This window comes from Sprattus sprattus, assembly GCF_963457725.1.
Source record: "Sprattus sprattus genome assembly, chromosome: 7".
NCBI classification, from domain to species: Eukaryota; Metazoa; Chordata; class Actinopteri; order Clupeiformes; family Clupeidae; genus Sprattus; species Sprattus sprattus.
Window position 1 is genome coordinate 14,016,680 of NC_137926.1, and position 12,500 is coordinate 14,029,179.

At 46.6% G+C, this 12,500-nt stretch overlaps 1 protein-coding gene across 2 annotated transcripts in view; it reads right to left on the bottom strand.

Moving 5' to 3' along the window:
• furinb (furin (paired basic amino acid cleaving enzyme) b) overlaps positions 1–12,500 on the bottom strand; it is a 76,797-nt gene that overhangs the window by 22,250 nt on the left and 42,047 nt on the right. For both annotated transcript variants that reach the window (XM_080841561.1, XM_080841562.1), the window contains exon 7: positions 429–517. In XM_080841561.1, coding sequence (XP_080697687.1) covers positions 429–517 — 89 coding nt within the window. The remainder of the gene's footprint in view (positions 1–428; positions 518–12,500) is intronic.

The window sequence follows — 12,500 nt, forward strand, 5'->3', positions numbered from 1 at the left end:
CGTGCATGATGCACCAATGCCAAACACACACACCACTTTGGCCAAGGAACTCCTTGTAACTCAATAACTGCATCACACACACACACACATTATACAACCAAACACACATGCACGCGCACACACACACACACACACACACACACACACACACACACAGCACTAGAGTGAACTATAACTGAATGAATATAGATCATGTCTGTGGGCATTTTAAGATGCAGAAAGCCCAGAACAAACAGACCCACATGCCAAGCAGAAGGGAAAACAGATTGATAATTGGATTTCAATTCTATATATTATCTCATGCCAGAAGCAGGTCAGGAGCAGGAGAACACACAGGAAGCAGGTGGATGAACACAATGGTGTTATTTGTTATGGAAACAAAGTGGGTTGTTTCTTTGAGTTGAGATTGCCCATGGTCCTTCACTCACCTCCAATCTTGGCGTTGTAGGCCACGCCCACACCACAGATGCCGTTGCTGGCGACGGCAGCCACCTCCCCTGCGCAGCGTGTCCCATGTCTAGAAACACACACACACACACACACACACACACACACACACACACACACACACACACACACACACACACGCACACGCACACACGCACACACGCACACACGCACACACGCACACACACACGACAAAGAGAAGTTTCTCAGAAAGAATACTAAAACAAGAATGAGTTAAATCAAGCTTCCTACACACACAGATTAGCACTTATAAACTTCTGTAAAAGAAAGAGAGAGAAAGACAGAGAGAGAGAGGTCAAAGTGGAGAGGATGAGAAAAGTGGTAAGAAGAGAAGAGAGGTGAGAAAAGAAGAGAAGAGAAGAGAGAAGAGAAGAGAAGAGAAAAGAGAAGAGAAGAGAGACAATGTGGCCCCATGTGCAACCTAGACAAAAATGAGGGTGGCTGAGGGCGCCTGCTAATGAAGAGATTACTAAAATAAAGCTTTCTCTCTGAACCGGAGATCAATTTCTCTGGGTGATGAGTGTCTTCTGCAACAACTAAGGGAGGTATAAATATTACATTCCTGGCGAGAGCTTAAAATGCAGGGGAGAGTGTGGGAGCTTCGCTACTGGAGTCCAGTGAGTCACCAATAAATCAATAAGGCGCAAAGAACTATGATTGTGTGCAGGCAGGGGGAAATAAAAAAAGGTGTTGTGTTATTGGGATTTTTTTGTTCATTTTCGTGCCTTTTATTCACATATAAAGAGACTCTTAATATCATACGAGGAACACACAAGTAATTACAATTCACTTTCAAAATTATTTATAAATAATAAATAAATCTGAAGGAATGTAATTCGAATTATTTGTGATCATAATACTTGTATCTAGTAAAGGGGTCTTTTCATATGCATTGCTATTCTTTACAGGTGAATCTTCCTTTGTAAAACTCCTATTCATGAAAAATAGAAGAGAGAACAGGCAACTGCATGGAACAAAGAGAAGATGGAGCAGAGGAGAGTGGAATGACGATTTAGTGAGGGGAGGGAGGCAGAGAGAGAAAGAGAGAAAGAGAGAGAGAGAGAGAGAGAGAGAGAAAGAGAGACAAAATGAGAATCGAAAAGTGGTGGAGAATTAGAGGTGGAGAGGAGGGACCATGAAAGAGGGAGAGAGAGAAAAAAACGGTAAAGGTGAGAGAGTGATAGACTGCGGCAGGAGGAAGTAAAAGGAAAGAAAAGAGGATAGAGAAAAGAAAAGAAGAAAAATCAATAGATGGCAAAGGTTGCATATTGCGTGTCCTTGTCCTTAGAAAGATTGTCAGACTGTGGGTATATGTTCTAGTGCTAACAGAGCACTCTCCCCTGGTGTCCTTAAACAGGAGTGGGTTTCTCATCAGGCTTCAGTGGAGTCAGTGAGCTCTGGCTGCACCGTGACAAGTTTGTCCAGCTCAGGGCTCAGTGTCAACCCCAAGCCCTCCTGAGAGCACTGCAGGAGCCATGACAACCCACTGTGGCCTTCATTACAGGCTGCGCTCCTCATGCTGTTTGACATACACACACACACACACACACACACACACACACACACAAAATCACAAGCAAGTACATGCGAAAAGAGACAATCACACACACACATACACACAAACAGACGCACACACAGACACACAAGTACATGCACACACAACCACCCACACACACACAAACACACCAACTCACACACACAAACACACACACACACACACACACACACACACACAAACACACACACACGCACGCACACACACACACACACACACACACACACACACAGTACACACACAGGCTTAAGCTTATCAATTTCACCTGGGTAAGAGAGCTGGGCGAGGGCACCCTCAGGTGATGTGAAAATATGTGATGCTATCATAAAATGAAAAAGAATGACGCGAGGGGGAAAGTGGATATTGGATTTTTCTGATGAGTGCCGAGCCCCACGGAGGGGGTGAGCAGTGCGGAGGCGGTGACCACGGCGACGGCGACAGATGTGTTTCCTGCTCTGTAGCACTTTCTGTGACAAACTCTTTTTCTCACATACACACACATACAAACACTTATAAACTCACACACCTCTCTCTCTCTCTCTCTCTCTCTCTCATATATATATATATGACACTTACACACACACACACACACACACACACACACACACACACACACACACAAACACACCCACCTAGACACACACAAACAGACAAACACTTACACACACACACACACACCTAAAGAAACAAACACACACACACACACACACACACACACACACTTTCTGCGGTTGACGGGAAGCTGGGGGCCAGACACACAGGCCTGGCTTGGCATCCTTAACAAGTCATTTCACAGGCCATTAAGAGCCATATCTGTCTGCTCGTTTGCCACCGGCCCAGAGGAACCAGACTGTGGCGCCGTCCTCTGCAAGGACTCGCTGTGCTGTGGCCACGCAGTGCAACCTGAACCCAGCCTAATTATGGATCCGCATTGTGTTCTTTTGTTTATTCCCCCTTGGGCTGTTTTGCGGTTACTGTGCCCAGCATGCATGTGAGGGACGTCTCCACCACTTCTAAAAGGGGCTGGGGGGGTCGTAAGCAGTGGCGCGTGTAATCAAGCATGATGCCCCCCGCTGCGACTATGACTGGTGGCTTGTGGGGCAGTGGGGGCGGAAAGCCACTGAGGGTAGTTCTGTTTTAGCGGCGCAGGGTCTGGAGGTTCAGGCCATATTTCTGTTTTTTAAACTCCGCTGCCAGACTTACTGCACTCCTTGGTTCCACCTCAAAGTATGATGAATTATGCTAATTAGCGATTGTGGATGACCTCAAAACACAGCAGAGACTTCTCTAGGCTTTCTGTAGTCAAATACACTTTCTGTACCATGCTACCATGACTCTGCAGGTAAAATGACCCGTTCCTGCAGTAATATTTACAGTTAAACGATGTAAATGCCAACCGGTTCCTTTCACTGAATCTATGCATTAAGTGTATATGAATGACATAAGTCTGCTATATAGGTAATTTGAAATGTAAGGGAGAGGCCTTTTTCACCTTAAGACAGGAGCAGAAGTGGAGTCTGATATAGTCTGATATGGCCAACCACCTGAAAGGTTCATTTTTCCAGAATAAGCCCCTGTCATGAAGCCCCTATCATGAAATCCATATACATGCTTATCAATACATATTGAGAACATGATGTTGCAATCATAACATCTTTAATACATATTGGCACCCAATGCACAAAAGCTTCTTCAGTCCACAAAGACCATATCCCTGTGGAGGGATATTTAAACATTTGTTCTTGTTGTCAATATGCCTTAAAAAGCTCTGCGAGTTTTTTTCCCTAGAGTCATGAAAGGAACACCCCCAGAAAACCTGTAATCTTCTACACATCTGCCACTTGAGCATCAATGTTTTTAACTAGAGGAAATATACAAAAACATCAAGGCATGTCAGACTACAAAAAAAAAGTCTAACAGGCCTCCGTCCCTGGTGACTTAAGACCTTCATCAGTGCGTTCAAGCATTTAAATCCTCAAATCTACCAGCAGAGAGAGGTGTGTCAGAGGAGACCTGAAAATCACCTGGATCAAAGGAACTACTGAAAAGAAGTACTGAACAGCAGCACTGAACCAAGCTAATGAACTGAAATGGACATAAGCATACCGCACACACCAGCTGCAGTGAGAAGAGTAATGGAGGTAGTGCTGCATAATGAGTCCGACCCCGAAGCACAGGGCTAGAGAGTGAGGTGACCTATGGTAGACGTGGTCACAGGGGACCAATCACGACACTTGGCTGGAGACAGAAATGCCTACAGTCTTCTTCAAATTGACTAGTTATTTTTGGGTTGAAAAGCAAACATGAATCAGTGATAAAGAAACTGCTCAGAGGTGTTGCCCTTGGTTACGAGCCATTAAAGTCTCCCCCTCACATTCTCTCCCCCTTTCCCCACTCTATCTCCTCTCTCCTCCTAACTCAATCCCTCTCTCTATCTCTCCCTTTTCTCACTTCCTCACTCTATCCCTCTCTTCCCTTTCTCTTCTCTTAACTCTATCCCTCCCTTTATCTCTCCCCTTTCTCTCCTCCTCACTCTATCCCTCTCTTCCCTTTCTCTCCTCTTAACTCTATCCCTCACTATCTCTCCACATTCTCTACTACGCAGTCTATCCATCTCTCTCTCTCCTCCTCACTCTCTCCCCTGTTTCTCCTCCTTATTCTTTCTTTCTCCCGCTCCCTCTCTCTCTCACTTCTTTCTGCAATTGCTCTTCTCTTTCAGCCTTGGGGTATAATGACGGGTGGCCAATCACGGCCATGCCAGTCTCCTGGCCCCCGTCTAACAATGAAAGCCATCAAAGCACAATGACCTCAGATGGCCGGCGGAGGCCTCCGTCATTGCTTTTGGTAACAATGACTGGTATTGGTTTGAAGAGACAAACGGACTCAAACACAGCTACCATCAGCCGTGTATGTAGCGAGACCTCGGGTGACGGATGATGGCCTCTCGCTTGGGGGTCTGGAAGGCAGGAGGTTGGGATTGTCTGCTATCCCTTTCCTGTTTGGGAATCTGAAGGGAGAAGCAGGTCCAGTCTTAACTGGAATCATGTCTGGGAATCTGAAGGGAGAGGCAGGTCCAGTCTTAACTGAAATCCTGTCTGAGAATCTGAAGGGAGAAGCAGGTCCAGTCTTAACAGGAATCCTCTATCTGTGTGGTAAAGCAGCTCAGGAGACGCCAATTACTTTTTAAAATGCAGCAGGAATCGCGTGTCTGCTGACTCTAAGGCATGCGTGGTGAGACTCACACTGAGAGTGGCTGGCTGCATCGAAGTCCTTGGTGGAGAGAAACTTTTTTTTATACAGCACAAGAAGAGCCGTTTTATGTAAGTCTCAGTCCAGAATCAAGGCAGAGTAGAAATAGCCCCAAATACAGATCCGCACACACACACACACACACACACACACACACACACACACACACACACACTAGTGCAGCACTCCTCTGTCAGGTGAAGTTACTGCAGTAACATGGCAAGGGAAGGAGCTGGAAAAAATTAAGAGAGTAATAACCTTGCTCTCTGCCTCTCCCTCTCTCTCTCTCTTACACACGTCTGCACTGCTCCCCTGTGAGGTAAAGTTGCAGCAGAAAGCTGGTATAGGGGAAGAAGTTAGATAGCAATAAAGAAAAGGTGTGTGCACCTGCGCACGCACACACACACACACACACACACACGCACAAACGCACACACACAAACACACTTTTCCCCATCAGGTGAACACTCATTGGGTGAAGTTGCAGGGGAAAGCTGGCGCGGGAGGAAGGAGTTCACCTTCAGACTGAGGGCGCAGAAGCACTCCTGTGGCGTGGTTGGCACTGCCTGGCAAAGCCGATGCCAAAGTCAGGGGCTCTGCCACTGCTGGGTGCGGAGCGCGGTGCCAGACTCTGCAACTGAAACCCACTCACTGTAACGCAAGTCCATTTGAATAATAATGCCAGCTAAATGTCAGCTAAAAGGCAGCCCAGGATGTGGCTGTGAAGAGATGATTGTGGAGGGAAGTCTGAAGATACCTGGATGTACTGGAGAGACACTCAAAGAAGCGCACTTAAGAAACAAAGGACCACATTGGCGAGAATCAGGAAACAAGAGTTAACCAGTTAAAAGCCAACAGGCTTGCCTTGCAAAGATGAATAATGGCACAGTTGGCACTGATAAAAGCTAGCTAGCTTACGAACTGATGCATTTTGGCAATGTATTTGGCAACTTTGTGCTGTAAAATATGGGTTTTTTATTCCGGAAGACAAAACTGCAGTCAAATTGAATTTGAGGAAGATACAAAAACTAGCTACCTTGAAAAACACACCTCAAAAAGCTGTAAAACCAGCATACAGTTACTTAAACAAATATATTTGAAGAAATTGAAAGAACATACTGGGTAGGAACATTCTGTGGAGAAAGCCCTGGAGGAGAGGTTGATTTGAAACACTAAAAGTGGCCAATATTCCAGGAAAGAGGAGAAAATAAATGAACATATGGAGCATATTCATCTTTGAATGAAACTGCAGCCACTCACTGTAAGTAATTCATCTTCAGTAGTCGACAGGCGTGTGATTTTGTAGTAAATATGAATCAAAATTTCACAAGCATGAATGTTTATGACCCTCAACTGAAACATATCTTGAACGCTTGAAGGAAAGGGAGGCATTAATGGATGATCTTTTCTACTTCAGGCAGGTCTTGACGGCGTGCCTCGCGGGAAAGATGTTCCTGACAGACGAAGCCAGCTCTGCTGACAGTGGGCCGACGAACACTTTCTTTTCATTGGCTCAAGATCACACAGCCTGCATACATTAGAGTGTGTGTTTCATTTCAAGTGAAAGGTCTGACGATGAGCTGAGACGTGGGGCATGAAGGCAGCATGTCAATGAGGGACTGGTGTACACGGCCCTCACAGTTTTATTTCTCCATTTAAGTGCACTGATAAGCTTAACACACCCACTCACAGACTCACAGACACTTACACAGTCAAACAGTCGCTCACTCACTCACACACACACACACACACACACACACACACACACACACACACACACACACACACACACACACACACACACACACACACACACACACACACACACACACACACACTCACTCACTCTCACACACACACACACACACACACTCGACACCTGGATGAAGCGTTACTCAAGGTGATGTATGGCAGCTTCATGAGTCTCACCAAGCAGACTGTGTCATCATCAGACCTCCACTGGGGCTGCACTCACTCAAAGTAAGAGATGGTGACGCATGACAGAGTGCTGGGGAGGGACGTCCATCAATCTGTGATTACCACCCAAATTATAGAACATCCTCCTGAAATCCTCCTCATTTTCACTTTAACATATTCTGTATATATTTTATATATTGTTTTCTATGTTTCTTGACTTGTAGTTCTTACAATGTTTATTGTTATGCACCAAACGGCCAAACAAAAAATCCTTGTATGTATTAACCTAGTTGGCAATAAAAACTATTCTGATCCTGATTAAAAAAAAAATATATATGTACTGTATATGGACAACAGAAATAGGTGTACTAGCTCACTAAGGGGAAAATATACAAATTCATTCCCACCTAGTGCAGTGTAGACTTTAACAAGTGCGGACACCAAGGAGGAGGAGACTGACTCAAATGCCTTCTGCCAGGTATGTAGCACATGCTAATTGCCATCACAGCACCTGCTGGTTCCCTCTAAGGTGACCCCACAAGCTTCATCTGTCAAGCAGAGAGACAGTTCCGTACCTGGGGCGGAGTGGTGTTAAGAACCATCATAACACTAGAGACACAAGGGCTTCTTGTACTCCTCAAAGTCTTTTCCCTCTGGGGAAAAAAAAAGCAGAGGAAAACTACATGTATTATCCTCAGAGCCCACTGCGTCTGCCTGCTCAGGGCCATGTAGCTGTTCTAAGCTATGTATTATGAAGTCGGGGCATGGCGGATGGGGACTAACTAGAGCAATGCCAACCTGATGCCAGCGTGAAAGGTGGCACCACTCCACTGGTGAGAAGCCTCTGTATCTTTTTGGCGGAGAGAGAACGGGGTCCTGGCTTCCTGCCCCTGCTGAAGGGATTAGGACATTTTCCGGCAGGCTAACTGGAGCCCTGAGGCACTGTGTCTCCACTCCAGCCAGCCTGCCTGGCTGGTTTCGCCCCTGCTGTGGTGGATCGGCGGGGGTGGATGGGGGGGGGAGTCCTGATAAACTGGAGTGCAGCTATAAGCCTGCTGTCTGAAAGGGCTCGAACCTCCTCCATCTTCACCAAATAGTCCCCATACCCCACAACAAAATGGCCTCTTGTGCTAAAAGCCATCTTTTCCTGCACAATTGTTTCCCTTTATTTGTCTCTATAAGGGATGCAGCATCTTTCTCTCTCGCTCCCTCTCTCTCCCTCTCCATCTCTCTTGTTGTGCTGAATGGCATGAGGGTGAACTCCCGCTAGGCAAGGGTACATTGTGGCAGGAGCTCATTGTACTCCAAGGTTCAGACACTGCCTGGAACCTCTGCATCTTTGCAGAGAAAAGCCTCTATGGCTGACAATAGGACAGACAGCCAGCACATGAGAGCAGAGCCAGGAGGGAGGGGAGAGAGCAGGAGAGAGATAGAGAGAGAGAGAGAGAGAGAGAGAGAGAGAGAGAGAGAGAGAGTGAGACAGAGAGAGAATGAAAGAAAAAGAAGAAGAAAGGAGCCATGGCGGAGGAGTGCCTGAGGTCCTGTCATTATATGCACTTGCCCATACATCCACGAGCCACTCAATATGTTGTCAGTTGAACAAACAATGAGGTCTTCCTAGCAGAATGGCTTTTAAAGACCCAGCGCATCTGCTTGCCACTGTAGAGCTGAATCCGCCAGAGATAATCGCCCTTTCTGCAAGGCTGCAGATAGGGCTAGATTACTCGCCTCCTGGTCTTCCACCACACTATCAGCCGTGGTTAGAGTCCTTAAGCTGCGAAAGCCACAAACCCAGGGGCGTCCGTATCCTTCTACTGCTATCCCTGCTGCACAAAAGGGAATTGCCAAATGATCCGCTAACAGGCGACCAGGCTGCTGGCGGATGCTGTGCATCGTCTTCCCAGTCCATTCTGTGACCAAGACCATTTGTTGGACAAACAGTTTGACAACGGCTAATGGATTTGATTTGGTGGAGGCGTCTCGGTACACCCACCACAGAGTCAGGCCGTCACCCACAGAGTCAGGCCGTCACCTACTGAGTCAGTCCATTGGGCTCTCTCTCTCTCTATCTATCTCTCTTCCAAATTCTCATTTCAATTTGCTCCAGGGTTTGACATAACCAATGGCCCGAGGAGCCAGGGCCAGTAGAAAGGGCATATTGATAGGCCACTCACTGGCCTGATCTGGCCAGAGACATTGTGTCCACCAATCACAAGTCAATCCACCTAACTGGCTAACCGTCAGCTAGTCCAAAAGTGTGGGTGGTTAAATGAAGATCTACACGGGTCTATTTGCCTGTACTATGTTCGTAAATGTTTTCATGCCAGTAGTGAAGGGGTGGCTCAGGGACCCAGACAGAAGGAGCTTCTCAAGATCCACAGTTCTCACCAATTGTCTTGCTGTCTAGACGTTATGCATACAATATTTAACATGAATGAAATAAAACAATTATATTTAAATCTTTAAATTCAGTTATTTAATGTTTGGATTAATCATTGCCCTATATATACTAGTAAAATGTAGTTTACCAGTAAAAATATATAAGGGGCCAGTAAAAATATATAAGGGGCCAGTTAAAATATATAAGGGGCCAATAAAACTGGATAAGGGGCCAATAAAACTATATAAGGACCCAGTAAAACTGTATAAGGGGCCAGTAAAACTGTATAAGGAGCCAGTAAAACTATATAAGGGGCCAGTAAAACTGTATAAGGGGCCAATAAAACTGTATTAGGGGCCAGCAAAACTATATAAGGGGCCAATACAACCTTGATCTGCTGGCCCAGGGGTCCAGAGGGGGGAAATGTTATGTTGGACACTATGCTCCTTTGCCCTTCTTTTCCGAGGCTGAAATTTGCCCCGCTGAAACGTGCGGAAGGAGAGAGAAAGAGAAAAAGAAAGACAGAAAGAGAGAGAGAGAGCGAGAGAGAGACTGACATGGAGGTGGGCGGCCTTCAGCACGGATGATCCTGATTGATATCTTTGAAGGGAAGACACAGTCGAACTGACCTCGCAATGCTCTCGAAACACGAGATGAGGTGAGACAAGATGAGGCGGAGCTGTTTCGTTTGTCTCGGCAGAATCCTTAGTATTGACACAGACGCGATGGCAGCGGGGGTGGGGGTGGGGTGAGAGCGAGCATTTGGATAGCACGATGATGAAACACGGGGAGAATTAACATTAACATGCTTGACTGGAGCCGAATCCGATGAGCTTCAGAAGTGCTGCAAAGGTATCTGGCAGCTTTTCCACACTCATGTAGGAAAAGAAGCAACTCTCTAGCCATCTCTCTTCCTCTCCAACTCGCTGACTCTCTCACCGTCTCTCTCTCTCTCTCTCTCTCTCTCTCTCATTATCTACCTCTCCTCTCCAACTTGTCTGCTTTCTCACCGTCTCTCTCTCTCTCTCTCTCTCTCTCTCTCTCTCTCTCTCTCTCTCTCTCTCTCTCTCTCTCTCTCTCTCTCTCTCTCTCTCTCTCTCTCTCTCTCTCTCTCTCTCTCTCTCTCTCTCTCTCTCTCTCTCTCTCTCTCTCTCTCTCTCTCTCTCTCTCTCTCTCTCTCCAACTGGCTTGCATTTTCACTGTCTCTCTCCTTAGCAGCTTCGACACACTAAGCAAAAAAAATGAGCGTCTTTCTCACCTGTCATGGTACAGGAAATAGAAATAGATGCAAATTCAAAACCCGGCACGGCGTGACGGAAACACAAATGAGGTGTGCTTTTCTTTGTTTTTTTTTTGTTTTTTTCTGTGGTTAGGAGGCAAAGAGTCCCTGAAATCCCCTATTTTTCCTGCCGCTGTCTCTGCGAAGCACCTCATGAATACATGCATCTTAATTGCGATTGAGGGGAGCGTTTTAGTGTGTGTGAGCCACGGCCTTGTGCGGGGACTTACGCGACTCATCTGGTTTCATTTCTCCCTCCGTCCTAGTGAGGTGGCTCTCGGGCGCGCTATTGACACAGAAACAATTTGCCTCTCATTTCATGGAGCCCGAATTGATTCTGTCTTGGATAATCAGAATGACAGCAGGGGTTGCATGTGTCGGTGTTAGTGCGCGTGTTTTATGCATGTGTGTGTGTGTGTGTGTGTGAGTGCGTTTGTTTTTTTAAGAGGTTATGTGTCTGTGTGACACTGTGTGTGTATACATGAATGTGTGTATCCTGTATACGTGAAAGGCCAACAAAGCCCTCAGGAGCCTATCCTCAGTGCTGTCCTGTTCGGATGAGGGTATGTAGCCTCAAGTGCTCTCCTGCTCCAGCCGCCTATCTAGTGCCCTCTTACTCTGGGCAATTATCAGGAACCACATCTAATGCCCTCTTACTCTGGGCATTCATCAGGCACCCACATCTAGTGCCCTCTTACCCTGGGCATCCATTAGGCACACACATTTCTCTCTCTCTCATATGGAGATAAAGACCAGGAGAGTAATCAAGAAAGATAAGATAGAGACAAGAAACAGAGCAGGCTGTAAGGGGGAAACAGGGAGAGAGAGAGAGAGGGAGAGAGAGCATACCACGCCTCGTGGGCATGTGATACAATTATGAAGGCTACGGTTTTGTCTTTACCCCCACTTAGTTTTCTTGAAGTGTTTGGAGAAGATATTGCCTCCACCCTCATACCCAGCGCAACAACAGCAACAACAACAACAACAACAACAACAACAGTCCAGAAAGAGACTGGCTGGCTCCCATCCCAGAGCTGAGTGCTCTGGCACTAATCCTGCCAACAACTCACCATGGGAGAATGGCCCACCCCAGCCCAGAGGAGGACAGCAGAGGACAGGACAGAAGAGGAGAAGAAAGGAGAGGGTTGGAGAGGAGAGGAGAAGAGAGGAGGGGGGAGGACAGGAGAAGAGAGGGGAGGAGAGGACAGGAAAAGAGAGGAGAGGAGAGGACAGGAGAAGAGAAGGGAGGAGAGAAAAAGAGGGGGTAGAGAAGAAAGACAAAGAGAAAGAAAACAAAGGAAGATGAAAGAAGGGTGCACAGCGAAGAGGAGAGAATAGAAGAGAAGAGAAAAGAGGAGAAGAGAAGAGAGGATAGCTGAAGGAAAAGATGCTAGAGGAGAGGGGTAAAAGAGTATATGGAGAAGAGAGAGGAAAGAGAGAGAGTGAGGAAGAGGAGAGGAGAGAAGAGGAGGAGAGAAGAGCTGGTGAAGAAGACAGGAGAGGAGTTAGGTGCAAGATGCGGAGAAAGGAGAGAAGGAGGGGTGCAAGGACAAGAGAGGAGAAGACAGAGATAACAGAAGAGGAGAAGGTTAAAAAGGGGAAGGATGGGGAGAGCAAAACAGCAAAAATAGAGAAGAGGGATAAGATTAGTG